The sequence below is a fragment of the Entelurus aequoreus genome, linkage group LG02 (genome assembly GCF_033978785.1).
Source record: "Entelurus aequoreus isolate RoL-2023_Sb linkage group LG02, RoL_Eaeq_v1.1, whole genome shotgun sequence".
Classification (NCBI taxonomy): Eukaryota; Metazoa; Chordata; class Actinopteri; order Syngnathiformes; family Syngnathidae; genus Entelurus; species Entelurus aequoreus.
In genome coordinates, this window is record NC_084732.1 from 35,176,268 (window position 1) to 35,202,878 (window position 26,611).

The following is a 26,611-nucleotide window of genomic DNA, read 5'->3' on the forward strand; positions in this document are numbered from 1 at the left end:
CGATTATCATAATTTACTGAGCCTAGATCTTCCAGATTTTCTGGGACAACAACACCAAGTATGTTAACTGGTCCATCTGTCCACAAAACAGGCACTTTGCATTCCATTCGAAAGGACGTTCCCTTTAGATTTCCGATCCTTAACATTTTACATTTATCATAATTAAGCTTAAGGCCAGATTGCTGTGAAAATATGTCCAAAAGATTAAGAAGGTTCCGCAAACAATGAGGAAAAATCTTATCTTTGTGAATCAGCCTTTTCTGACATGAACTTCATCAAGAACAAACACAGAACACGCCTCACTGATGCACATCTGCAAGACTCACTCAGAGTTGCAGTGTCAAGTTACACACCAGAGTACAACACACTAGTTAACAGCATGCAATGCCAGGCTTCCCACTAACTGACAAAGAAACAGATAACAGATTTGGTGTCCAGTTCAAAGTGTGACATGATTTATTTAAAAATTGGAGAGTTGACTTTTGTATTTTACATGAGTTATTATTTGTACAAACATGGTGCAAAGTAATTCATGATTTGTTAAAAAATGTTAGTGGCTAGCTAGTTAAAATGGGATATCGTGATTTCACAAGACTGTCTTAGAAGTGATCATTTGAAAATGTTCAATTTGAAAAATGTGCACTTAGAGAAAATATAAAAATAAAGTGTTGCATATTGATATTTATCTGTTTCTATATATATTTATTGTGAGAAATCATTAAGATGATCAGTGTTTCCACAAAGATAAATATCATTAATTATTAATAATAACAGAGTTAAAGGTCAATTGAGCAAATTGGCTACTTCTGGCAATTTATTTAAGTGTGTATCTAACTGGTAGCCCTTTGCATTAATCAGTACCCAAGAAGTAGCCCTTGGTTTCAAAAAGGTTGGTGACCCCTGCCCTAGCTCATAACATCTTTCCCCCTATAAAGAAATAATGTTAACTCAATAAAGTGTATTTCTTTTTTTAGCTTTAACTTTTCATTTTTTAGCATTGTAACCACATTTGCAAACAACTTTTCTCTTCATAGAATTTTCTTTCTTTCTTTAAAGTTCAAAAATTTCAAAGCATCATAAACAGTTATGTCAAATAGCAGCAGAATTGCACTTTTTGGAGAGCTGTATTATTTCCAGTTTTGTGCCCAAGGGACTGATTTTATTTAACACTATATTATTATTTATACACCTATAGTGATCACAGAGACAGGTTGTTTTTGTGTTACTGTATATATTTGTTTTTCTGAAAAATCCCACTTAATATACTTTGGGTAACAACAGTCAATGTTTATTTATTTTATTTTATTTTTTTAGGGGGGTAACAGTCAATATTTATTTATTTATTAGATTAAATTGTTTTCTTATATAATAAAAGTGAGCTTTTGTTAAACCAAATATTGTGTTTTTTTCCATATACAACAAACTATCTGGACTCGATAAGAGAATCGATAAGGAATCGGTTCGATAAGAGGATTCGATAATAGACTCGAACTCGATAATTTCTTATCAAACATCATCCCTAGATGGGAGGGTGTTATTATTTAACTTTTTCTGTAATTCTTAATTTTTTTGTATTTTTTTTGGGGGGGGGGGTGTGACAAAAAAAAGTGTCTGTTTTCTCAGTACCTGTATTATGATTTCCCTATCAAATAAATAAATAAATATTTTTTTTTTTAAAAACAAAAAAAACATGAAGCGTAACGCCAACTTGGCGAAGCAATTGGAGGGTATCACTGCTAGTCTTCACCACACTGAAGCAGAATCAGTCTTCTGCCAGCCAAGAATGTTAAAATATCTAAGCAGCGTACATTTATTCATGAAAATATGGAAAATCTGCTGATGATGTGTTTGAAGGGGAAGCAGCTGAAAGTAAATATTGTAAAAATCCACTTCTCAATGTAAATTAGGTACATTATTATTACATTACTGTAGCTGTTAGTAGTGTATTCTGTTGTATTGTTTTCATACAATATGTCTTACATAGAAGTTAGTTGTTCTTTTTAAAGTTGTGTTTTTTATGGGGGGGGGTGGGGGGTAAGAACCAAATAAATTGATTTCTATTCATTTCAATGGGCGCGCTGATTTGAGATACAAGTGTTTTCAGTTAAGAGCTCCGTCACAGAACCGATTAAGCTTGTAAGTTAAGGTAAGGATTTTTGTGAACAAGGTAGAATTGTCAGCATCCATTAAATTAAGTAAACAAATAGAATGACCTGATACATTTCTGACAACAAAAAGCTGCTCTTATTAGAGAAAGTAGAGTGTAATACATAGTGAAAAAATAATAAGACTTCTTTTAACCACAATGGTCAGCTGTTTACACAGATTTCAGGCGCTAGCAAGTTTAAAATACAAAACAAATAGCTTATTCAGAAATGATAAATACGTATGTAATTTAATAATTTACAAATAACATTCACCTAAATCAGCTTTTTGCTTTGCAAAAGGTTGTGGCCATTGTTGCTTTGTATCAACCATAATACTGTATCAACCAATGTTAATTTTGACAGCAGTGTTTATTGTAGTTATAGTCATAGTCTTTTAAAAAGGACATATCTTAGTTTTAGTCATATTTTATTCATCCAAATTGATTTATTTTTAATATAGTCTTAATCAATTAAATCCCTCAACATTTTAGTCGACTAAAATCACAGTAAATTTTGTTGACTAAAGTATAAAGGATAACGCATCTTTGAAGTTGTCTTGAAACCACTTCTAAGGTTATTGCAGAGCATCTCAAAAACGAAATTCCCAACAAGATCTGAACTCCACAAATATATCAATAAGTACATTTCACACTAACCTTACTGTGTTTTATAATTTTGGTTGAAATTAAGCATTTTTTTCAAATGTTGAATAATATATACTAAAATGGGTTTCTTGGCTACTGTCCCGTTTACATACAGCAAGAAGCGTTATAAATCTAGAATGTGTATATATATATATATATATACACCTTACATATCTGCCTTCGTGTGTTAGCTTGAAAAATGACAAATCAAGTATTTTGGGTTGTCAAGTTGTGCAATCTTGCTTATTAAATTGGCAGACAAGCTCGCTAATGGTGTACAACAAAAGTAGTGGTAGAGTAAGCGGTCTTGCTCCTGCGTTACCGTCTTTAATATTAGTAATTCAGTACAGTATGAGTAATTTTTGAAAAAACAGCTTTGGCCTCATTACTGTTGCGTAGATGTCTGGATAATAAAACTGCGGACAGTGCGTCCAAAAGTCCTTAACTTTCGTCCAGGAGTAGAAGACATTGTATTGGGGTATGTAACAATACAGTAGGAATGTAACGATATAAGTTATTGTGACCAAAATTATCACAGTTATCATTATTAATGTGGTATTGTTGAATGTGCTAAAAAAAAAAAGTACACACACTGAAATCTTATGACCAACTTGTATTTTTTTAAATAAATAAATAGATTTAATGAAATAGACTCTCTCTCAGAAAAGCCACTACTTTACATGTCTTGTGTTTCTCATGCTTCACTGATAGTTTTTAATCTTAGTGTTATATCTGTTTTAATGGCTAAGCTGTTATTGTTTTAAATATTGGTAAGGTACTGTAGCACTTTAAGATTTATTTAAATCAAAAGTGCGTAAGAAAGAAAATCTATTATTCTGTGATGGTCAAGCTACTCGGAAAATGTAAGATAAACTACAAATTACTCTGGATTAAATGTTGCTAAACTAATAAAGATTGGGGGTATGTTGTTCCTTAGTAAGAAAACACTTTATTTTATTGTTAGCAAATTCAAGCTAGCGACCTGGCACCAGACAGTCCGTGAGTTTACCAAAGTGTAGTTACCAATCTCAGTTTCTTAATCTTAATTTAAAAGGTTTTGCTGCGGTAATAATACAGTCTTCTTTAGACAGTAAAAAGTCTCAAAACCTTGCCTTACAAAGACAGTATTTCTGATTGGACCTGTCCTTGATTATCCCCCGCCTCTCTCCCATATGCCACTGATTGAATGGATTCTTAAATTGTCCCAAACGGCTAAAGACCAAATAAAATATGATTTGATTTTATCTTTCAACATTTTCGTCTCATTTTTATTCGTCGACTAAATTGTCAATTTATTTTGTCATTGTTTTCCTCAACGGGCATTTGTTGTGATTTGTTATCGTCCTATTTTAGTCATACAAAAATAGGTCGTTTACGAGAACTAAGACGAAAATTTTTACTCAACAAATTTCAAACTGGTATCAACCCGTCAGTTATGTGTAGTGTTGGGAATGTCAGACTGCTAGCCTGGTGTGTGTGTTGGCCCGAGTAAGAGAGGGTAGTTGAGTGTGGAGAAAAAGACCATTTTGGTGGCTTTGGCGTGGTTACCACCAACAGAAGTCAGTTAACCAATGAAGCAGTTGTTGATTGACCACCTCCTCGTCATCCTTAACATCGAATAACCAATGTATCAGCACACCCCTAGTTTCAACATTTGCAAATAGGGACTCAAGTCCTACCTTTAAAGCCAAAGCAGACAGGTTCCTGTGGGTGAGTGCTGAGGAGTTAGACATCCTCTCTGCACATGGTTGCTGAGAGCTTGCACTAAACTTTGGTCGAGCAGGCCCGGAGGAACGAGATTCAAGGCTGTAGGCCCTTTTATGAAGCACGGGAACCCCAGGCACACTGTTAGCTACTAAAATTGTCTTCGGTAAACAACATTGACTTCTGATGGCTGGGCAGCAGGGTGAGCGCAGGGCCAACTCCAGCAGCCTACAGATCTGGATGGACATGTTAAGCCTGCATGTAGCCATCACAAGATGGAGGCAAGTCAGAAGATCCTGAGGAGGTCACTGCCTACCTAAATGAAATAGGAATATATGATAAAGCAAATTGGAAAATGTTGACAAAATATTACACCTACTACATAAATGTAGTACATTCCTGCTAAAAAATAAACAACTAATTCTTAAAAATGGCATTAGTTTTTTTTAACTTTTGGAGAAAGCCTCAAATTACTCCAGAACGGGTAAGTGACAAAAGTGAATGACGAAACCTGTTTAAATGCCATAACGTCTGTTATTATATCATTAGGTAATATTCTTTTCATCATAGAATGGTATTTAACTATATGTATACTAGTGCCTTCTAATAATGTCTAATATTTTTATTTCCCAAGATGGCCCCTGTAGTGGCTGCTGGAGCTATGTGCTCTTGTGTATCCTCCTTTTGTGTTCTTAAAGAGGAACTGCACTTTTCTGGGAATTTTGCCTATGGTTCACGACGGCTGTAACAACGATTAGTCGACATTGTCAACAATAAATTTTGTTGCCAACAACTACCGTATGTTTGTCGACAAGAGTCGTGACGTCATCACTTGTGTGTCTCCGGCCAGAAGTGGGTCAATCGCAAAAACATTGTCAGTGATAACATGTAATGTGTAAGGATATTTTCTCTTGCACATGATGTCACATCCGTTTTTCTTCCACGCAGTTGAATTCACACGATGGTCAAGCAGCTAGAGCGTAGCATTAAAACAAGTGAGAGTGAGTGTAGAGTTTGAGCAGAAAATTCCGTTATACTGTTCTGTTCTTGGGTGTTCCAGTCGTTCAAATAGAGAGATAGAAAAGAGCTTTCCCAGCGTCCCGAAATAAGTGGTTCATAAAGGTACTAAAGTCAGAAAAAAACCAAAGTGCGTCGAAGGAAATGGCTCTTAAAAATATCACTTTCATCATCTTGTGGAATACAATCAGACTATGCTGATGTCTGCAGCTATCATTTTATAAAATATTGTTTTGAAAATTTGATTTGTTTGAGAAACTTTCTGTGATGCAATCGAGTTTATTTTCTACTCTATTAGTAGTGTTTGAGAGCAGAAATAAACAAAGAAATGACAATAGATTGCATTAGTTTGTGTTCTTTTTTGGTTGCTATGCCTAAATATAACTACAAAGACCTGCTTGTGCAAATAAACTAACGCCCCAAACATTTACAACTCCATGTCAGGACCCACTTTGTTAAAGGCCTACTGAAACCCACTACTACCGACCACGCAGTCTGATAGTTTATATATCAATGATGAAATCTTAACATTATAACACATGCCAATACGGCCGGGTTAACTTATAAAGTGACATTTTAAATTTGCCGCTAAACTTCCGGTTCGAAACGCCTCTGCGTGTGACGTATGCGTGTGACGTAGCCCGGCGAACACGGGTATGCCTTCCACATTGAAGCCGATACGAAAAAGCTCTGTTTTCATTTCATAATTCCACAGTATTCTGGACATCTGTGTTCGTGAATCTGTTTCAATCATGTTCATTGCATTATGGAGAAGGAAGCCGAGCAAGCAAAGAAGAAAGTTGTCGGTGCGAAATGGACGTATTTTTCGAACGTAGTCAGCCACAACAGTACACAGCCGGCGCTTCTTTGTTTACATTCCCGAAAGATGCAGTCAAGATGGAAGAACTCGGATAACAGAGACTCTAACCAGGAGGACTTTTGATTTGGATACACAGACGCCTGTAGAGAACTGGGACAACACAGACTCTTACCAGGATTACTTTGATTTGGATGACAAAGACGCAGACGTGCTACTGTGAGTATGCAGCTTTGGCTTTTTTTTGCGTATGTACGTAACTTTTTTAAAATATATAAGCTTTATGAACCTTGGGTTAGGTGAACGGTCTTTTGGGCTGAGTGATTGTGTGTGTTGATCATGTGTTTGAATTGTATTGGCGTGTTCTATGGAGCTAGGAGCTAGCAGAGGAGCTAGGAGCTAGCATAACACGTACCGTACCGTACGTGCGCGTCACGTACGTAACTTTTTAAAAATATATAAGCTTTATGAACCTTGGGTTAGGTGAACGGTCTTTTGGGCTGAGTGATTGTGTGTGTTGATCGGGTGTTTGAATTGTATTGGCGTGTTCTATGGAGCTAGGAGCTAGCAGAGGAGCTAGGAGCTAGCATAACAAACACGCAGGTGTTATTATGCAGGATTAATTTGTGGCATATTAAATATAAGCCTGGTTGTGTTGTGGCTAATAGAGTATATATATGTCTTGTGTTTATTTACTGTTGTAGTCATTCCCAGCTGAATATCAGGTACCGTGAGTATGCAGCCTTGGCTGCTAAACATTCGATAACTTGACCGTATGTGCGCGTCACGTACGTAACTTTTTAAAAATATATAAGCTTTATGAACCTTGGGTTAGGTAAACGGTCTTTTGGGCTGAGTGATTGTGTGTGTTGATCAGGTGTTTGAATTGTATTGGCGTGTTCTATGGAGCTAGGAGCTAGCAGAGGAGCTAGGAGCTAGCATAACAAACACGCAGGTGTTTTTATGCAGGATTAATTTGTGGCATATTAAATATAAGCCTGGTTGTGTTGTGGCTAATAGAGTATATATATGTCTTGTGTTTATTTACTGTTGTAGTCATTCCCAGCTGAATATCAGGTCACCCCCGGCTCTCACAGCATCTTCCCTATCTGAATAGCTTCAACTCCCCACTAGTCCTTCACTTGCACTTTACTCATCCACAAATCTTTCATCCTCGCTCAAATTAATGGGGAAATTGTCGCTTTCTCGGTCCGAATCTCTCTCACTTCATGCGGCCATCATTGTAAACAATAGGGAACTTTGCGTATATGTTCAACTGACTACGTCACGCTACTTCCGGTAGGTGCAAGCCTTTTTTTTATCAGATACCAAAAGTTGCAATCTTTATCGTCGTTGTTCTATACTAAATCCTTTCAGCAAAAATATGGCAATATCGCGAAATGATCAAGTATGACACATAGAATAGATCTGCTATCCCCGTTTAAATAAAAAAAATTCATTTCAGTAGGCCTTTAATGTCCCAGGTTGTCCCAAATAGCTAAGCAACGTCTAATCGAGTATGCAGGACAATTTTCCTCAAACACAATAATTTGGAGCTTGTGGCTCCTCTACATTGAGAGGACCCAGATGAGGTGGTTCAGGCATTTGGTCAGAATGCCCCCCCAACGCCTCCCTGTGGAGGTGTGTAGGGCACGTCCGACCAGTAGAAGACCACGGGGAAGACCCAGGACACAGTGGAGAGACTATGTCTCCGAGCTGGGTTCGAGACCCCTCAGGATCCACCCGGAAGAGCTAGACAAAGTGGCTGGGGAGAGGGAAGTTTGGGCTTCTCTGCTTAGGCTGCTGCGCCCGTGACCCAACTTCGGATTAGCAGAAGAAGATGGATGATTAGATGGATGGAACAATTTTAAGCTTCTGGGAAGATACATTTGTCAATCCCCATCTGGCAACATTGACGGATACGTTTTCTGGGGACATGCTGAAATAATGCTTATCCCTTACTAACTTGATCTGTGGTTAATAAAATGAGTCCAAATTAACTGTTACTAGGGCTGCAACTAACAACTAATTTGATAATCGACTAATCTGTCGATTATTACTTTGATTAATCGATTAATAATCGGATAAAAGAGACGAACTACATTTCTATCCTTTCCAGTATTTTATTGAAAAAAAACAGCATACTGGCACCATACTTATTTTGATTATTGTTTCTCAGCTGTTTGTAAATGTTGCAGTTTATAAATAAAGGTTTATGGGAAAAAAAAGAAGAAAAAAAGTAGCCTCTGCGCATAGGATAGATCCAACGAATCGATGACTAAATTAATCGCCAACTATTTTTTTAATCGATTTAATTGATTAGTTGTTGCAGCCCTAACTGTTACTATTAATTTTTTGTTGTAGATGATGCCAAGTATGTACAGAATAAACCACATGATGTTAGTACGTCAATTGAGGAAAATAGAAGGGGGACACATTTCATGGCAGCAGACAAATATGCTGAAATATTATGATTCCGCGATTAACTTGTTCTGTGATTAATAAAATGAGTCTAAATTGACACGTTAAGGTGGAAATAATACTAAAAGTGTACATAATAATCCACGTGATGTCAGTATATCAATTAAGAAGAGAGGGGCGGGGGACATTTTTTGGCAGCACACAAATATGCTAAATATTATTTCCCAACTAACTTTTTCTGTAATTAATAAAATGAGTCCAAATGTACAAGTTTAGATGTAGATGCTGCTAAATGTGTACTGAGTAACATTCATGATGTCACAGTAGTTCATCATTTGAGGAAAATAGACAGGAGACACATTTTCTGGCAGCACACAAATAGGCTGAATATTATGTATCCCCTACGACAGGGGTCGGGAACTTTTTTGGCTGAGAGCCATGAAAGCCAAATATTTTAAAATGTTTCTCCGTGAGAACCATATCGTATTTTTTAACACTGAATACAACTAAATGCGTGCATTTTTAAGTAAGACCAACATTTTTAGAGTATAATAACTCGGGGTGTGGGAAAAAATCGATTCGAATTCGAATCGCGATTCTCACGCTGTGCGATTCAGAATCGATTCTCATTTTAAAAAAATCTTTTTTGTTTTATTTTTTTTTCCATTTATTTATTTTATTTTATTTTTTTAATTAATCAATCCAACAAAACAATACACAGCAATACCATAACAATGCAATCCAATTCCAAAACCAAACCCGACCCAGCAACACTCAGAACTGCAATAAACAGAGCAATTGAGAGGAGACGCAAACACGACACAGAACAAACCAAAAGTAGTGAAACAAAAATGAATATTATCAACAACAGTATCAATATTAGTTACAATTTCAACATAGCAGTGATTAAAAATCCCTCATTGACATTATCATTAGACATTTATAAAAATAAAAATAAATGAACAATAGTGTCACAGTGGCTTACACTTGCATCGCATCACATAAGCTTGACAACACACTGTGTCCAATATTTTCACAAAGATAAAATAAGTCATATTTTTGGTTCATTTAATAGTTAAAACAAATTTACATTATTGCAATCAGTTGATAAAACATTGTAATTATAAAAGTTTTTTCCAAAAATCTACTACTTTGCTTGCATGTCAGCAGTCTGGGGTAGATCCTGCTGAAATCCTATGTATTGAATGAATAGAGAATCGTTTTGAATCGGGAAAATATCGTTTTTGAATCGAGAATCACATTGAATCGGAATTTTTTTTTTTTTTTTAATCGAGTCGTGACCCCAAGAATCGATATTAAATCGAATCGTGGGACACCCAAAGATTCACAGCCCTAATAAGTCTCTTATTCTTTTTAATAACATTGTTATTCTGAAGCTAACCAATAATAAATAAAATACTTCTTACCAGTAATGCGACTTCTTGAACAGGTGCGGTAGAAAACAGATGGATGGATTAAAATGCATGAGAATGTTTTATATTTTGAATTTTATTTTTAACACTGTGATTACCAGCGGAAATATTATTTACTTATCGTGTTAAGCAATGTCAGCTAAGATTTATCTGAGAGCCAGATGCAGTCATCAAAAGAGTCTGAACAAGGAACAGAGCTCCGCCTCCATGTGCGCTTCTGTGTCAGGGGATACAGAATATTGTAGGGATACAGAATTTGGCACAACACCGTAAAATAACTAAAGTACTTTAACAAACGCGAACCACACGGGCCCACAAGCAAGCACCAATGCGGAGGTTTCCTTTCTTTTAAAAAGGACAACATTTTAATAGTCATTTAAATTTTTGTAACAGCTGAATGTGCAGCACAGTTGTAGCAGAAATAAATATTTATGAATAAATTAGTCATCTTTGTTGTTCGTAAGCCCATACTTAAAATAACTTAAGCTGCATTTAGAAGTCAATGGAAAAATTAGTGCCATTAAACATGTGTACGCTTTATTATCCGATTAGTCGACTAATCGTTAAGATAATCGACTATCAAAATAATCGTTAGTTGCAGCCCCATCATTTATAATCCTTATAAGAGACGAGAAGACAAAAGGTTGTTGTTGTTTCGCTTTCTAACATAAAAATCAACTAATTCTTGGTGGCTCGCAATGCAGCTAATGGGAGCAATCAATTCTACCTCTAAATCACTTAAAAAATGCATTCAAACCCGTCTAAAATACTTCATTTACATTCTGTAACACGCATAATAACCAAACTGTGGCGACATTGTTATTGTTAAGAGCGAACACTGAAGAACTCTTTTTCCAGCACGAAACATGTTTTGAGTTTGTAATGCACAACACTGCAATAAGACGCCAATCTGTACTGAAAGAAAAACATGAACAATCATTACAGAATCTGTAAAGTATGAGTCCACATTTCATCTTTTGTTTGTGCACAGCGATACAGACAGCATATGCTGTCTGTCATGATACACGCATGACGTGCTGCGTATATCACCGTCATTATAAAGTGTGACTCACTCGAAGGACAGTTGTCTGTCTGGACCAGCTGCCCAGGGACGTTTTTTCCGGTTAATTATGGGTAAGCACTTCATTTATGTTGATACAGCTTGGCTTCAAGTTCCACATTTTGAAGCTTCGATTCACTTTCACCTCAGTCTCTCGGGTTCCGTTTGCTCCAACCTCTCACTCCTCCTTCGTACTAGCTTCTAGAAGCAGTAGTTCATCCTCCATAAATTCAGATTCAAAAAAGATAATGTTGTGAATCCTCATTTGTCCAAAAATAGTCGCCTTCATTGTCTGTTACCGAATCTGCCATGATTACAACACACTTGCGTGTTTGTATCTAAAAGTTTTTGCTAGAAGACAGATGTGCGCTGCTACGGAAACGGAAATAAATGCGGCAAATAATTACTTCTGGAAAAGATTAAAATGACCAATTTACAGTAAATATTGTACATATTACATATTGCCATAAACGTGTCTGTTACTACATTATATATAGACTTGCAGTGTGTATACTAAACGGAGAGTTTTGAAGTAGTTTTAGAGGGTTTTGAAGGCTATACAACGGTGACTCCCATAAGTCGCATCTAACAAACTTTTTTTAATTATCTTTAAAATCCCCCCCCCCCCCCCCCCCCCCAAAAAAAAAGACGTGTGTGTTCTTGTCTCTCATGATTGTGAACGACAGGCAAAATAGGCAATAAGCAAAAAAAAGTCCAGTTCCCCTTTAAGGTTTCCACCGTGTTGTCAAGTGTTTTTTGCCTTTAGGTTCAGACCGTTTCAGGGTTGCACAACGAAGAGTGGCACATTCGTGACTTCTGCTGCGTCTCCCTGGGCGGATTCTTGCTCATCCGTGCGGAATGAACTTCAGCCGAGAGCTCGTGGGCAGCAAAGGACGGAGTCGGATAGACTATGTCTCCCAGCTGGTCTGGGAATGTCCCGGGATCCCTCTGGAAGAGCTGGACTAAGTGGCTGGTGAGAGGCAAGTCTGGGCTTCTCTGCTTAGGCTGCTGCCCCCATGACCCGAATTCGGATAAGCGGAAGAAGATGGATGGATGGATGCATAGATGTTACCCTCTTGTTTTAATGAGTTATACCTTTTTTCCTGTGGACTTTTTTTGTATTTGCTCTGCAACCCACAACGTTTCCTCATTATGGGATGAATAAAGTCTATCATATCCTATCACATAGAGTTAAACATTTACAGAGAATGAACGCGTTAGCATTAAGTAAAATGTGCACATATTGAATAGATAATCTTATTCATGCAGAAAGTGAAAAGTACATATTAAATAAGTCCCTGCTATTTAAAATATGTTAGCACTGGCGATGGACCACAATGTTAGCTCACTTGCTAATAGTAAGCTTGTACAGCTAAGTAGCATTTTAAGATTTTAACGAATAATGAAATGGTACACACCTCTCTGTAGATGTCGTCTATGTATTCCGCTGTAACGGTGACAGCGTTTTAAAGTCGTTTCATTATAGTCTGTTAGCGGGTAGACTGTGACATTGAGCTTTCGGCATGCTGACTTCAAATTTGTTATGAGTGCGCCACACGTTTCTGGGGTATTGCAGTCGCATATTAACGACGTCACCGACGTGGCCATACTGGTCCGGGCAAATAGTCAATGTAGACGCGTTTTATGGAAAGTACCACAATATTTGTGAATGATGACAACCATTTCATATTATGAACGAATAAAGAATGTGGAGTTCCCAGTTCGTCCTTATTTTCACTTGTGTTGATAGTATCACTAACAGAAAATGATTGCTAAGAAGCGTAGCTAGCAGCTGGTGCTGTGTTCTGTAAAACTCGGAAACTGGAAATTTTTCATATCCTCGACTGATTTTTAAATGCAAAGATAACATTTCCTACTCTCCTTACAAAAATGGCAACATCTATGGTTGGTAAATATGTTTTATAGGTTGTACTGGACATCACTATCCAACAAAACTTGTTCTGGAAACTTCGAGTAATATTTTCCGATTTCCAAGATGTCAGTGAATACAACATAAAATAGAGGATGTTACTTATTATACGTCATCACGTTTCATTTTTTTCCTAAATGTCGTGACGTTTTTTCTCTGTCTGGGCGCAAGCGAAGTGGGAGTGATTTGACGATAGGAGGAGCTTTCCTGGTTAAATCCAACAGCCGTCCGCCCTCCTTGCTCTCTCTTCTTCCGGGTAGAAAGGCGCAGGTGTCGCGGTGCAGCTCTCATCACACCTCAAGCTTGTCTGCCGTCGACATGGCGAGTGTTCGTACTTCATCCAGCAGGCCTTACCACCTCGTTGTCTTCGGAGCCTCGGGCTTCACAGGGCAGTTCGTGGTGGAGGAGGTGGCCCGGACCGTGTCGGAGGGTCCGCAAGGGAATCTCAAGTGGGCTGTGGCCGGGAGGAGCAAGCAGAAGTTGGAGCAAGTTCTGGAGCAGGCCGCCTCGGTTCTCGGTTTGTAGCTAAAGCTCACGAAACAGATTAGTACCCTTTTGTTTAGCTATTTATTTATGTTTAGCGATTATTAAATTAAGTTAAAGTTGAATTGGAATCATTGAAGAATATATGCCTTCACCTTTATCCAAATCCACTGATAACATAGTGTTGATTTGGAGCCTGGACACTCAACTCCAAAGTACAGTACTGTGCAATCGAATTTGCAACAGTATTATGTGCAAATATAAAGATTGCAATACACATACAATATATGCATGCATAAATTCACTAAATACACCAAGTCTGCATTGCAGATATTTTCCAGGCAGATGATGGTATCCATGCAACATTCTAAACATGGAAAGTGAAGTCCATCACTAGATTAGAACCTGGGAACATTTCTGTGATCCTGACAGTTACCACAGGATTATGATGGCTATGTTTAATTCCCCGCCCCCCCTAACCCTCCTGTTTGGCTTTGTCTTTAGGGAGTGTGCAACAGCTGATGGAACATACCAGATCATTGTTCAATTCCACACACACACAGTCACACAGTTTTAACGTGTAAACAATATTTTTTAAGAGTGCACATAATTGCTCAGACACGAATACGACAGACGGATATGGTATTCATTTTATTATATCTTCTCAAGGGACACTAGGATCAAAAGGAAACTTGGTTGTACTTTACAGCAGTGGTCCCCAACCACCAATCCAGGGACCGATACCGGTCCGTGACGCATTTGCTACCGGGCCGCAGAGAAACATTAAATAAGTCATAAAAGACTGCATTTTCTCCTAATTAACTTTCGCCTGTCCCACCAGACACACCAATAAGCTTGTTTATAGATGAACAATAAAACTCTTCATTGGAATCTGCCATTTGTTATATTTGTTATAACTTTGTGACATGATACAATGCACATTAATGAATATATAAAATTTAAATGCGACATTTTGCATCTGCATCTCATTGCAAAGAAACAAGCCCAGGGCTCCCACTAATTCACCGTTATAGTCAGTTGTATTTTTCATGCACTTATTTTTGCTGTATTTATCTGGCAAAGCCGGTCCCTGAAAACAATGCCGACATTAAACCGGTCCGTGGTGCAAAGAAGGTTGGGGACCACTGCTTTAGAGTACAGGGGACGGCTTGGCTCGGTTGGTAGAGCGTCCGTGCCAGCAACTTGAGGGTTCCCGGTTCAATCGCCAGCTTCTGTTACAAGCAAGACACATCACCCTTGCTCCTGATGGGTCGTGGTTAGGGCCTTGCATGGCATCTCTCGTCTTTAGTGTGTGAATGTGTGTGAATGGGTGAATGTGAGTACGTTGAAGGTCGAAAAGCGCTATACAAATATAACCCATTTACAGTGAGCAAGCGCTTAACTCGGGGGTCAGCAACCTGTGGCTCTAGAGCGGCGGCCTGGTGGCTCCATGTAGCTTTTTAAAAAATGTAATGAAATGGAGAAAAAAATATTTTTTTGTAATATGGTTTGTGTAGGAGGACCAACCCGACACAAACCTTCCTAATTGCTAGAAAGCCCACAGTATAATATGTTTGTGTTTATGCTTCACTGATGAGTATTTGGCAAGCGCCGTTTTGTCCTACTAATTTCAGCGGCCCTTGAACTCACCGTTGCATGGACTGTGACTCAACAGTTTGTTCACATGTACAACTTTCTCCGACGTTGCCACAGAAAGACGTGTTTTATGCCACTCCTTTGTCTCATTTTGCCCGCCAAAAGTTTTATACTGTGCGTGAATGCACAAAGGTGAGCTTTGTCGATATTGACTTGTTATGGAGTGCTAATCAGTCGATATTATTGACTTGTTATGGAGTGCTAATCAGGCATATTTAGTCCCTGCATGACTGCAAGCTAATCAATGCTAACATGCTATTTAGGCTAGCTGTATGTACATATTGCATCATTATGCCTCGTTTGTAAGTATATTTGAGTTAATTTAATTTCCTTTACTTATGTCCTCTGTGTATTTAGTTTATTTTTCCATGTTTCATGACACATTATCTCTATGTAATATTGGCTGCATTTCTGATAGTTGTTAGTGTGCCATGTTGTTCCAGACCACAGCAAACGTTACCCAGCTTGCAAAGATTGTAATAAATCCATTAGAGGAAGACAGCCTGTTGTTTCCTTTAACTTGGACACACACTGCTGTACCTTTGGTAATTCTACGGCAGTCATTTCCAGGAGTTATCTCACCCTTTAGAAGTTTTACTAATGTTTTCTAATGTTGTAAAAATGTGTAGAATAAATATTACATTTCAACATTTCTGTCAACGAAGATTTGTGTCAGCCTGCGAAACATAGTCATTTTGATAGTAGGCTAATATAACTAATTAGCCACTTACATCATGTGTTATATAAGACTACATTTTTTGCGTCTCCAGACAGATTATTTTTTTGTATTTTTGGTCCAATATGGACCAATTTCAACATTTTGGGTTGCCGACCCTTGGCTTAACTCAAAACAAATATCCCAAATAAAATTAAAATCAATTCAACAGTGCTTGGCCACCAAAACAGTACAATACCCTGTGACATGCCTTTCCGTTTAAAAATAACATCTAACTTTGAGATGATACATCCATCCATTGTTTTTCTACCTTTTGTCTACAATACGATTTGAATGTAGTACACACAACTACAGTACTGAAGTTTAATGTAGTAATGTAATAATAATGTACAGTATTTACATTGGAAAGTGGACTTCTTCAGTATCTTCCTCCAACTGCTTTTCGTTCAAGCACACCATTTGCAGCTTTTCCATATTTTCATGGATAAATGTCCGCCGTTTATATATTATTTTAACTTCCCCCTGCTTCGGTATGATGCAGTCTAGCAGTGCTGTGCTTGTCGACTTGACATTTGGTCATGTTTTAGATGATTGAGTTCTTTAATTCAATGAAGATCAGCACTCCTTCACACTCACATTCTTCGTTCCATTGGCTGAAAAACCAAGTTGTGTCGATCTTTAGCGATAAGCTAATGATGGCGAGTAAGACCAGAGGTTTTGGTGGGATCTTACAGGGTTCACTGTGACATTTGCTACACCAGCAAATAGCAGCGATGCTTGCAGCTCAAATGTTTTGCTTGTATACCAATTAGCCGACAGACAGCTCTTATCTCAAAACACTCTTACGTTGAGGTACTACTGTAAAAAATTTACTATCCACATAAAATGTGCCAGTATTCTCTAAATATCTTGTGTACACCACAAACAGTACACTGACTACTATTAAGCTACACTTCCTTTTCTATGCTATTGTCCCTTGAGAAGATATACTGTAGTAAAAATGGTTAAATTGGCAGTGTATTTGCTTTTGTGAGACGCTGTATTTGTTGAGCCTTTTTGCTTTTGCACTGTCAACACTTGTTACAGATGTTAGATTTTTAAATAGCATTTTTATGAAAAAGCACCTCTCTCGTTGCAGGGAAGCCCGAACTGAGGACCGGAGTGGACATACTTGTCGCAGATGTGGAAGAACCCGACTCGCTGGCGGCCATGTGCAAGCAGGCTGTCATTGTTCTCAACTGTGTGGGGCCTGTAAGTAAACCCCAAAGATCATTTTGCCATTAAAAAAATAATAATTTTAAAGAAAAAAAGGGTTTTCTTCATTGAATGACACACATTTCCATCAGTTTTGACTAACCTATTCACAAATTTGAATGCGTGTGTCTCTTGGCTGTTTTGCACACTGCAACATTTATTTATTTACACAATGAAGGCTATAGACTGACCACACACAAAAGCGGGTTGTGTGCAGCAATGCTGCTTTGCATCTGGTGATCCATTCAAGTTTGTGTTTCAAACACCACCAAACTTCAAATGTTTATATATTTAAGCATAAGTAGTGGTGTACAATAAATAGTGTCTTGTTGTGGAAATATTTCAGAACCAACTTGTGTCCTAAAGCCAGATAAATGAATGTATCTAATTAATGGGTTTGTTTGTGTGTTTACAGTACAGGTTCTTTGGTGAACCCGTGGTCAAAGCCTGTGTGGAGAATGGAGCCCATCATCTTGACATCTCTGGAGAACCTCAGGTAATGCTCTGCCTTTTTTTGGTTTGTCTCGCCTGATTTAGGAGTGGACTGAGGCTCATAGCAGACACATCTTATATAACTGCCAAATCAAGTAGTGAGGTTTCTGGAAAAAGCATCCGGCTGTGCTCAAATTCACTTCTCAGATTGATTAAACACCAAACTCAGTTACAGTTAGGTCCATAAATATTTGGACATTGACACAATTTTCAGTATTCCAGCTCTGTACAACACCACAATGGATTTGAAATGAAACAATCAAGATGTGCTTTAAGTGCAGACTTTGAGCTTTAATTTGAGGGTATTTACATCCAAATCAGGTGAACGATGTAGGAATTACAACACATTTTATATGTGCCTTCCACTTTTTAAGGGACCAAAAGTAATTGGACAATTGGCTACTCAGCTGTTCCATGGCCAAGTGTGTGTTATTCCCTTTTTTTTCCAGTTATTTCATTTACAAAGAGCAGATAAAAGGCCTAGAGTTCATTTCAAGTGTGGTATATTCATTTGGAATCTGGGGAGGTCATCGCTCAATATGAAGTCCAAAAAGCTGTCACTATCAGTGAAGCAAGCCATCATTAGGCTGAAAAATCAAAACAAAGCTATCAGAGAGATAGCAAAAACATGAGGTGTGGCCAAACCAACTGTTTGGTACATTCTTAAAAAGAGAGAACGCACTGCTGAGCTCAGCAACACCAAAAGACCTGGAAGACCACGGAAAACAAGTGTGGTGGATGACAAACAAAACCATTCCCTTGTCAAGAAAAAGCCCTTCACAACAGTTGGCCAGATGAAGAAAACTCTCCAGGAGGTAAGTGTATCTGTGTCCCAGTCAACAATTAAGAGAAGACTTTACCAGAGAAAATACAGAGGTTTCATCACAAGGTGTAAACCATTGGTGAGCCTCAAAAACAGGAAGGCCAGATTAGAGTTTGCCAAGAAACATGTAAAAGAGCCTGTGCAGTTCTGGAACAACATTTTATGGACAGATGAGACAAAGATCAACTCGTAGCAGAATGATGGAAAGAGAAGAGTATGGAGAAGGGAAGGAACTGCTCAAGATCCAAAGCATACCACCTCATCAGTGAAGCATGGAGGTGGTAGTGGCATGCGTGGCTGCCAGTTGAACTGGATCTCTTATATTTATTGATGATGTGACAGCTGACAAAAAGAAACCGAATTAATTCTGAAATGTTTGGGGCAATATTATTTGCTCGTATTCAGCCGAATGCTTCAAAACTCATTGGACGGCGCTTCACAATGCAGTTGGACAATGACCCCAAGCATACTGTGAAAGCAACCAAAGAGTTTTTTAAGGCAAAGAAGTGGAATGTTCTGCAATGGCCAAGTCATTCACCTGACCTGAATCCCATTGAGCATGAATTTCACTTGCTGAAGACAAAACTAAAGGGAAAATGCCCAAAGAACAAGCAGGAAATGAAGACAGCTGCAGCAGAGGCCTGACAGAGCATCACCAGGGACCAAACCCAGCGTCTGGTGATGTCTATGGGTTCCACACTTCAGGCTGTCATTGACTGCAAAGGATTTGCAACAAAGTATTAAAAAGTGACAATTTGATTTATGATTATGTTAGTTTGTCCAATTACTTTTGGTCCCTTAAAAAGTGGAAGGCACATATAAAATGTGTTGTAATTCCTACACCGTTGACCTGATTTGGATGTAAATACCCTCAAATTAAAGCTCAAAGTCTACACTTAAAGCACATCTTGATTGTTTAATTTCAAATCCATTGTGGTGTTGTACAGAGCTGGAATACTGAAAATTGTGTCAATGTCCAAATATTTATGGACCTAACTGTATATACTGTATGGTTCTTATCATAAAACCAAGTTACTATTCATTGGATCATAAGTTACTACAGTAAGGATCTGATTTACTAAGAACCTAATTCCTTGCGCTAAACAGCCTTTTAAAATCTATAAAGTAGTGAGCGTGTTGCATGTGATCTACTAAAACTGCATGTGCAATTGAAAAGTGGTGCAGACCATCTTATTTAAATGAGGACTTTGCGTCTACTATACAGTATGCGGCATCACTATAGAGACATTCCTTTACTGCACATGATCATGCTCTTACCTGCGGCGTTTTGCTGTTTTCAAATAAGCAACGGACAACTACCGCTTTTCATGGGTCATTTGAGAAGCAGTTGCGCAGAGCGTCCACATTGATACCATTCTTATTTTTTTATTTTTTTTACCGCTGAAGGTGCATGGGAGGGAGTCTGCAGTACTGTGCTCAAGATGCAAAAAATGCATACTTCAGGAAGTTTTTAATCATATAGTATATGTTAGTATTAATATATATTCTATGTGAAAAAATGAACGCCATTAAAACATATAACATGACACCAAAACACATCCATTGAATTAGTTTTAAATCAGCCCCTTATCTCATCTAGCAGCTATGAAATTATAAAAGGATTTTGCTGAATACACCATGTGTCTAATATTTTTATTTTTATTTTTGACTGTCCGAATATGATGAAATGTACACGTAGGACACATGATTCTCCATGTGTCTTTGCAGCGGGAGCACTTCTTGCTCACAGCCGCATGTGGAACTGTCAGTTTGCACATTCTTTTCAAACGTCCATCCATCCATCCATTTTCTACCGTTCGTCCCTTTTGGGGTTGCGGGGGGTGCTGGAGCCTATCTCAGCTGCATTCGGGTGGAAGGTGTTAAATAAAATGCAAAATAGTGCTCGCAAAACGGTGACTAGTGTGCACAGGCTGTAAATACATTTGCATTTTTTGTCCTCCCAGTTTAGTTTAGTTTAGTTTAGTTTATTAAGGATCCCCATTAGTCTACATCGCAGTGGAGACTATTCTTCCTGGGGTCCAGGCAAAAAACATCACACAATCACAAAACAAAAGATTACAATGCAGTACAACATGATCAAATAATAAAATGTTACAATACAAAAATAGCAACAACAAAGAACCAAAAAAAGTAATAACTTTGAGTTTACATAATAATGTTCATACCAAAGATAAAAAGAGCAATATAAAAATATATATATATATTTTTGCAAAAGATAAAACAAAGAACCAATGGCCTAAAATATACACATTAGTGTACCAAAGACAAACAATAAGTGACGAAAAAGTACCATCTATCCATTTTCTACTGCTTGTCCCACAATCAATAAGATAGTCAATAGTAGTATTGTGGGCGTTTTGATGATCACATATATTCTGCATATTAATGACGCCATAGACACAAAATGGATTGCACGCCTTACTCTCCTCACTTAAAAGATACAATCCAATGTGCACACGTTTAGTAGATCAGATTTGTCTGTACTATCAAGTTTGCACGTGTTTTAGTACACGCAAACCTTTAGTAAATCCGGCCCCAAGTGTTTGGAGCTGGTTTGAAAAGTAAACTCCTGTGCTACTTTCGGTTAAATTATTTCCATTCATTCATTTTCTATTGCTTAACCCCTGCATGGATTGGTGAGGTGGGTTTAACCCTGGACTAGTCACAAGTCAGTCACAAAACTGTTGTAATTGAGTTTTGCCCACCTGCATGTCGTCCTACTGATCCCTACAGATTTTAGAACAGCCTGCGCTTGTCATTGTTGTTGTTATTACCAACATGCGGCTTTTCATTCATTTATTAAATTACTCCTCACTTAAACTCATGGCAGCACTTTTTTCTGCAGCTGGTGCTCCAACCATAGCCCTACTAAATGTGTCCTTAGGGAATGTGACTGGGACGACGTGAAATTAAATTTGATAAATTGATTCTCAACATTATCCTTCCAGATGACCGCACAAATAAGAAGGAAGAGACTGTTGGCATTCATGTGGTGAACTGTTCCACTTGTTTGTGTGCAGTTCCTGGAAGGCATGCAACTCAACTACCACAACCAGGCATCTGATAAGGGCGTGTACATCATAGGGAGCTGTGGATTTGACTCCATTCCTGCAGACATGGGGGTCCTGTACACCAGAGAACAGTTTAAGGGTACGCTGTAGAGATGTCCCCATCAACATCTTTGGCTTCCACTTGCGATACCATTTTTTTTGTCTCCGATTCGGATTTCGAGTCCCGGTCCAATACTTTGACAATAGATTATAGAACTGAAAATGTTGTGTAGCATGTATAGCATGTATGTAAAATACAACCAATAACACATTTTTTAAAGTTTATCTTATTAAATGTAGAATGTGCCAGTATTGTTGTAAATCAGATGATGTAATAAATATGTGGTATTTAATGCTACATACACATTATAAAGTTGCTAATGCACAATAACTAAACAAAAGCAAAAACTATGTGCTTTTGCACCCAAAACTTTCCCGTGTACACAGAGACTTACTTTCTAATTTTGTAAACAAAAAAACCCAAATAAATATTTTGCAATAACAACAAAAAGAAAAATATCAATCTAATCACTTTAGTATCGTGTATCTACTGATAGTATACTAGGTATCTCGTAGAGGAGTGGGAAATAATAGTTTTTTAAATGCATCACAATTCGGACATAGGCGATTATTAAATTGATTAGTTATTGTCAATAATCGATTTATTTATTGTTAATAAAGTAATGTAGACAGTTCTAAAATTTGGCTGACTGCAGCGAGCCACCTCACAGAGAGATCCGACCAGTTCCTTTTATTATAGGCACACATTTCCATTAATTAAAAAAAATGATGGGAATGAATCCAACTGTTTCTTATTACAAAGGCACTCTGTAAATGTTGCAAGAGATGAGCCCTTATGTAGTAAAATGAAATATAAAACTGCATCAATGTACATACTGTATATTGAAGATGCATCAATAAACTATTTTTAATTGAATCTGAGCTCCTGAATCGTAATCGAATCGTGAGGTACCCAAAGATTCCCACCTCTAGTATCAACATCTGTATCGATGACAATTTACATTGCGCTTTAGCGGTTAGCTGTGTGTGTGTGTGAGATCTTAGCCATTCAATTTCCTCTAGTCTTCCAGTGAACTTGGAAGAAACAGTTTATTTTCCACCACGGTGGTGAGGATTAGTATCTTAGAAGCTGCTGCACACTGTGGATAGACAATGCGTTTAGTGCAGTTTGCGCCCAATTTCAAGTCGGTGATCTGGCAAGACCACATACCCCTGAAATTCATGCAACTCCTACATGTGTGTGGAATTGTAATTGTCTTTCTTAGTGTGCCATGTAAGCACTGGTCACAGCTGCAGTAAAGATCAGCTAGGGACATCTCTAGTATGTTGACATGGTTTGCATGATTGTGGCTGACACTATTTGAAATATGTTGTCTGCAGGGACTCTTACTGCAGTGGAGAGCTTCCTGACCGTCAAGGCTGGCCCTGAGGTATGTGATAAGGCTGCGGCGGGCAAGTTGACGTAAAACTTTTGCTCCCCTTGACTATACAGTACCCGTTTGTCCTCTTCTGTCAGGGAGGATGCATCCATGATGGCACGTGGCAGTCGGCCATCTACGGATTCGCAGACAGCCACAAGCTTCAAAGTCTTCGGAAGAAGTTTAATTACAAACCTTTGCCCTCCGTGGGCTCCAAGCTGAAACGCAGGTATAGCCCAAATATTTAGGCTATACGGTGAAATACATCTTAATACAAAAGTGCATCATCAAAATGTGCTTGTGTAGGGGTGCGCTGTTCTACAGCAATGAGATCCAGCAGTATTCGATGCCCTTCATGGGTTCTGATCCATCTGTTATTAAGAGAACACAGCGCTTCCTGGTGGAGGAACATCAGGCCAGTACGGTCAGTGTATTTATGTGCTTCTAGAACACAGGTCTCCAACAGGTAGCTCGTCATCTGATTTTGTGTAGCTCACAAAAGGGACAAAGAATATTTGTTTCAAGTCCTAGTATATTTATAATACATTACAACAAAATAGCACAAAGACAATGAGTGCACTGTTTTGAGTAGAGGTCTTTTTTGTAAATGAGGTACAATTGAAATATAAAAACAACAAAAATAGCACATTTCTCATTTATTTTTTGGCGAAGTAGTTCTAATAGTGATTTAGGCCCCCTGTTATAGACTCTCATTTATGTTGCAGCATTAGTATTACAAAGGCACCTTAAAAGTCTGTTCCCAGATTCAAAGCACATTTTCCCGTTGAAAATAACAGATATAATGTAAAGGGGGGGAAAAAGTTACTCTGCATTATACAACTGTTACACAACCCACTCTTTGAAGACATGACAGAGTTTAAAGAAGCTAAAATGAAAGGGCTGTGAATCTTTGGGCACCGCACAATCCGATTCTATTCTTGGGGGTAACGATTCGATTTAAAACGATTCTCGCTTCAAAATACATACATTTGTAATAACATTGGGTGCCAGTTCTATGATTAAGTACATTCCTCCATAAAATATATTAACAGCTCTAATACATGTTTAGTACTTGAAAAAAAAAAAGTTTTGCTTAATAAAATTGTACCCAAACATTTAATAAAGTCAAATACATATAGGGCAATAATATAAGTATCCAACACTTCTCTTTTCTAAAGTAAATATTTTACAGCACATATGGGCATCTAAATCAACAATATGATTTGCCCAAGTGGCTGGATGGGACAGATTTTAAAAAAGTTAAAAGAAAGTTGTCTTTTTTTTTCAAAATCAATGAAGAATCGTTACAAATAAGAATTACAATTCATTAAAAAGTCGATTTTTTTTTTACACCCCTAAAAATTATGTATTATGCTTCTAACATTTTTAACAGTCAATCAAGTGTAAAAATAAGTTAACAGCTGCATAGTAAACCTTAGAAATTAAACCATGGACTACTTGCAGTGCAGATGCTTGATGCTTGTTCCTGGAAGTTAAGTCACTTCATCAATATAGCTGTTGATTATTGATGTTGAGATACACTCTAGCCATTTTGTACTGAGCAGCCAGGACAGACACCTGTATACTGCTTTCATTACTACAAGACCTAGATGTTGCTAGACGTTAAACACCTTTCTTGTTTTGTGGTCATCAACCCACCTTTGTCTTTGCCATTGGTGGTATCCCAAAAAACAAAAATAAAAAGCTAAGTCTACATCCGCTCTGTCTAAAAGGCCATATACAAAAATAATACATAAATATTTACCAATTAGGTCCCCATGCTGTATGCATGGCAGGCGAATATTTTGTTATGATGCAGGCTGTATTTTAAAAATGTGCATCGGGCCACACACCTTGGCTTCACGTTCATCACCTATGCTTAACAAATGATACCTCTTAAGGTTTCATTGTACACCGACTTCAATTTTATCTTAATTATTTTTTGTGTAAGCATGTGATTTTGAAGCATGCAACACAGAACACTAGTAACAAAGTCACTGCATCCGCCGCTTTTCTGTCATTTTTCCCAGGTCCAGTATGGCGCGTATGCGGGCATCGGTGGTATTGGCAATGTCATCAAATTGATGTTTGCTGGCGTGTTGTTCTGGCTCTTGGTCAAATTCAGTTTTGGACGTGACCTGCTCGCCAAGGTAAAACGACAAATATTTAAGTCTCACGCATAGTAACTCAATATTCCTGTCCTAATGCTAACATGGTTTATTTCCCAGAATCCAGAGTTTTTCTCTTTTGGACTCTTCTCTAAGGCTGGACCAACTCGGAAACAGGTGATTTGTATATCTGGAAGTCTTTTGTTGAGCTTGTAGAAAGTGTTGTAATCCATGTGTGTGTCAGATGGAAGCATCGTCATTTCGATTTGTCCTTTATGGAGAGGGATACACAGAGGGACTTGACCCCTCCCAGGGAAAACCTAATGGCAAGATTTGTACATTGGTTCAAGGACCAGGCAAGTGCAAATATTTTGTTTGGAAGAAAACACATTATCTCCTTTGTTTACTTGTCAGACACATATTGAAGGCAACTTTCTCTCTTCCGCTTAGAATGTGGTTATGTGGCCACGCCCATTGCTATGGTGCAAGCTGCTCTCACCATCCTTAATGAAGCCACAGCCTTGCCTAAGAGGTGAGCCCTCCTAAAAATGCTGATATACTAGTTTACAGTGCTCACTCAGTGATAACAATAGTGGCGTCGATTTCTCTAAATGTAATACGTTGTATGTGATGTTATTGAACAACCTTATTGCTACAGAGTGTGTGCACATTTGTTTGGTATTTACAGTGCTACAGAGCTGGGAATAAAATGTATTTTGTTTTCCCTCTTAGTGGAGGAGTGTATACACCAGGAGCTGCCTTTGCAAAAACCACCCTGATCGAGCGTCTCAACAAACATGGCATCAAGTTCTCTGTCATCTAAGGTTCCTTGTGTGATGCTGGACTTTAGGTTTTAGTTGAAGCACTTGCTGAATAACACCTGGAATGTGTCCAACTTTGAAAAGTTCATGTATAATTGATTATATTAGATTATTATAATGATGCCTGTCTAATAATCCTCTTTGCACTTGCAGTACCTTTCTGCGGAATATATCACTACTAAGTGGCTGCTCACATGACCATGTAACAGCACAGTAATAAAAATACAATCCAGGTTTTGGTACTCATGCAATCATAATTACATTTAGTGTTAAATATACAGCAGCTTGCTAAGCACCATATAAGTAACAATGGCAAGGCAGTACAGTGTTTGCTGTAGCAGCCTCATGTATGTGCGTCTGTATGCATGTACCAAACCTGCTTTTTAAGGCACGTTTTGATGGTTTTTGGTCTGCAATAGTTAGAATATCACCTACTTTATCGCAGGACTGGGAACTCCACATCGAAAAACTCGTTTGTACTAGTTTTATTACTGGTGTTGACTGGAATTACATCAAACACAAGCCATGGATCTTAGTGCAGACTTGTTTATGACATTCAGGTGTGAGCATGCTGTGCAAATAGAAATGGTTTGCTGCATTTGTTTTTGTGTGGGC

General features: G+C 38.0%; 2 protein-coding genes across 3 annotated transcripts in view; one reads left to right on the forward strand and one right to left on the reverse strand.

The window, feature by feature from the left end:
* tfb2m (transcription factor B2, mitochondrial) overlaps nucleotides 1-12,825 on the reverse strand; it is a 37,191-nt gene extending 24,366 nt beyond the window's left edge. The window contains exons 1-2 of one of the 2 annotated variants that reach the window (XM_062025907.1): nucleotides 12,662-12,825; nucleotides 4,471-4,807 (exon numbers count right to left, since the gene is read on the reverse strand). In XM_062025907.1, the coding sequence (XP_061881891.1) occupies nucleotides 4,471-4,764 (294 nt within the window). In that variant the 5' untranslated portion in view covers nucleotides 4,765-4,807; nucleotides 12,662-12,825. Of the gene's footprint in view, nucleotides 1-4,470; nucleotides 4,812-12,661 lie in introns of both variants that reach the window. The other variant, XM_062025906.1, reaches the window with a different exon arrangement.
* Nucleotides 12,826-13,347: 522 nt separating this feature from the next.
* LOC133633113 (saccharopine dehydrogenase-like oxidoreductase) lies at nucleotides 13,348-26,229 on the forward strand. Its single transcript, XM_062025914.1, has 12 exons — nucleotides 13,348-13,690; nucleotides 17,127-17,239; nucleotides 17,658-17,738; nucleotides 21,599-21,728; nucleotides 23,030-23,079; nucleotides 23,166-23,296; nucleotides 23,374-23,491; nucleotides 25,098-25,217; nucleotides 25,296-25,352; nucleotides 25,420-25,531; nucleotides 25,626-25,707; nucleotides 25,908-26,229. The coding sequence occupies exons 1-12, from the start codon at nucleotides 13,492-13,494 to the stop codon at nucleotides 25,996-25,998; spliced, it is 1,284 nt and encodes a 427-aa protein (XP_061881898.1). The 5' UTR covers nucleotides 13,348-13,491; the 3' UTR covers nucleotides 25,999-26,229.
* Nucleotides 26,230-26,611: the final 382 nt, after the last annotated feature.

Excerpts from the sequence above, each read along its gene's own strand:
- LOC133633113 (XM_062025914.1), top strand. The coding sequence starts at position 13,492 with ATGGCGAGTGTTCGTACTTCATCCAGCAGGCCTTACCACCTCGTTGTC. Across the intron at positions 13,691-17,126 it reads GCAGGCCGCCTCGGTTCTCG|GGAAGCCCGAACTGAGGACC; the intron begins GTTTGTAGCTAA and ends CTCTCGTTGCAG. Across the intron at positions 17,240-17,657 it reads TTCTCAACTGTGTGGGGCCT|TACAGGTTCTTTGGTGAACC; the intron begins GTAAGTAAACCC and ends GTGTGTTTACAG.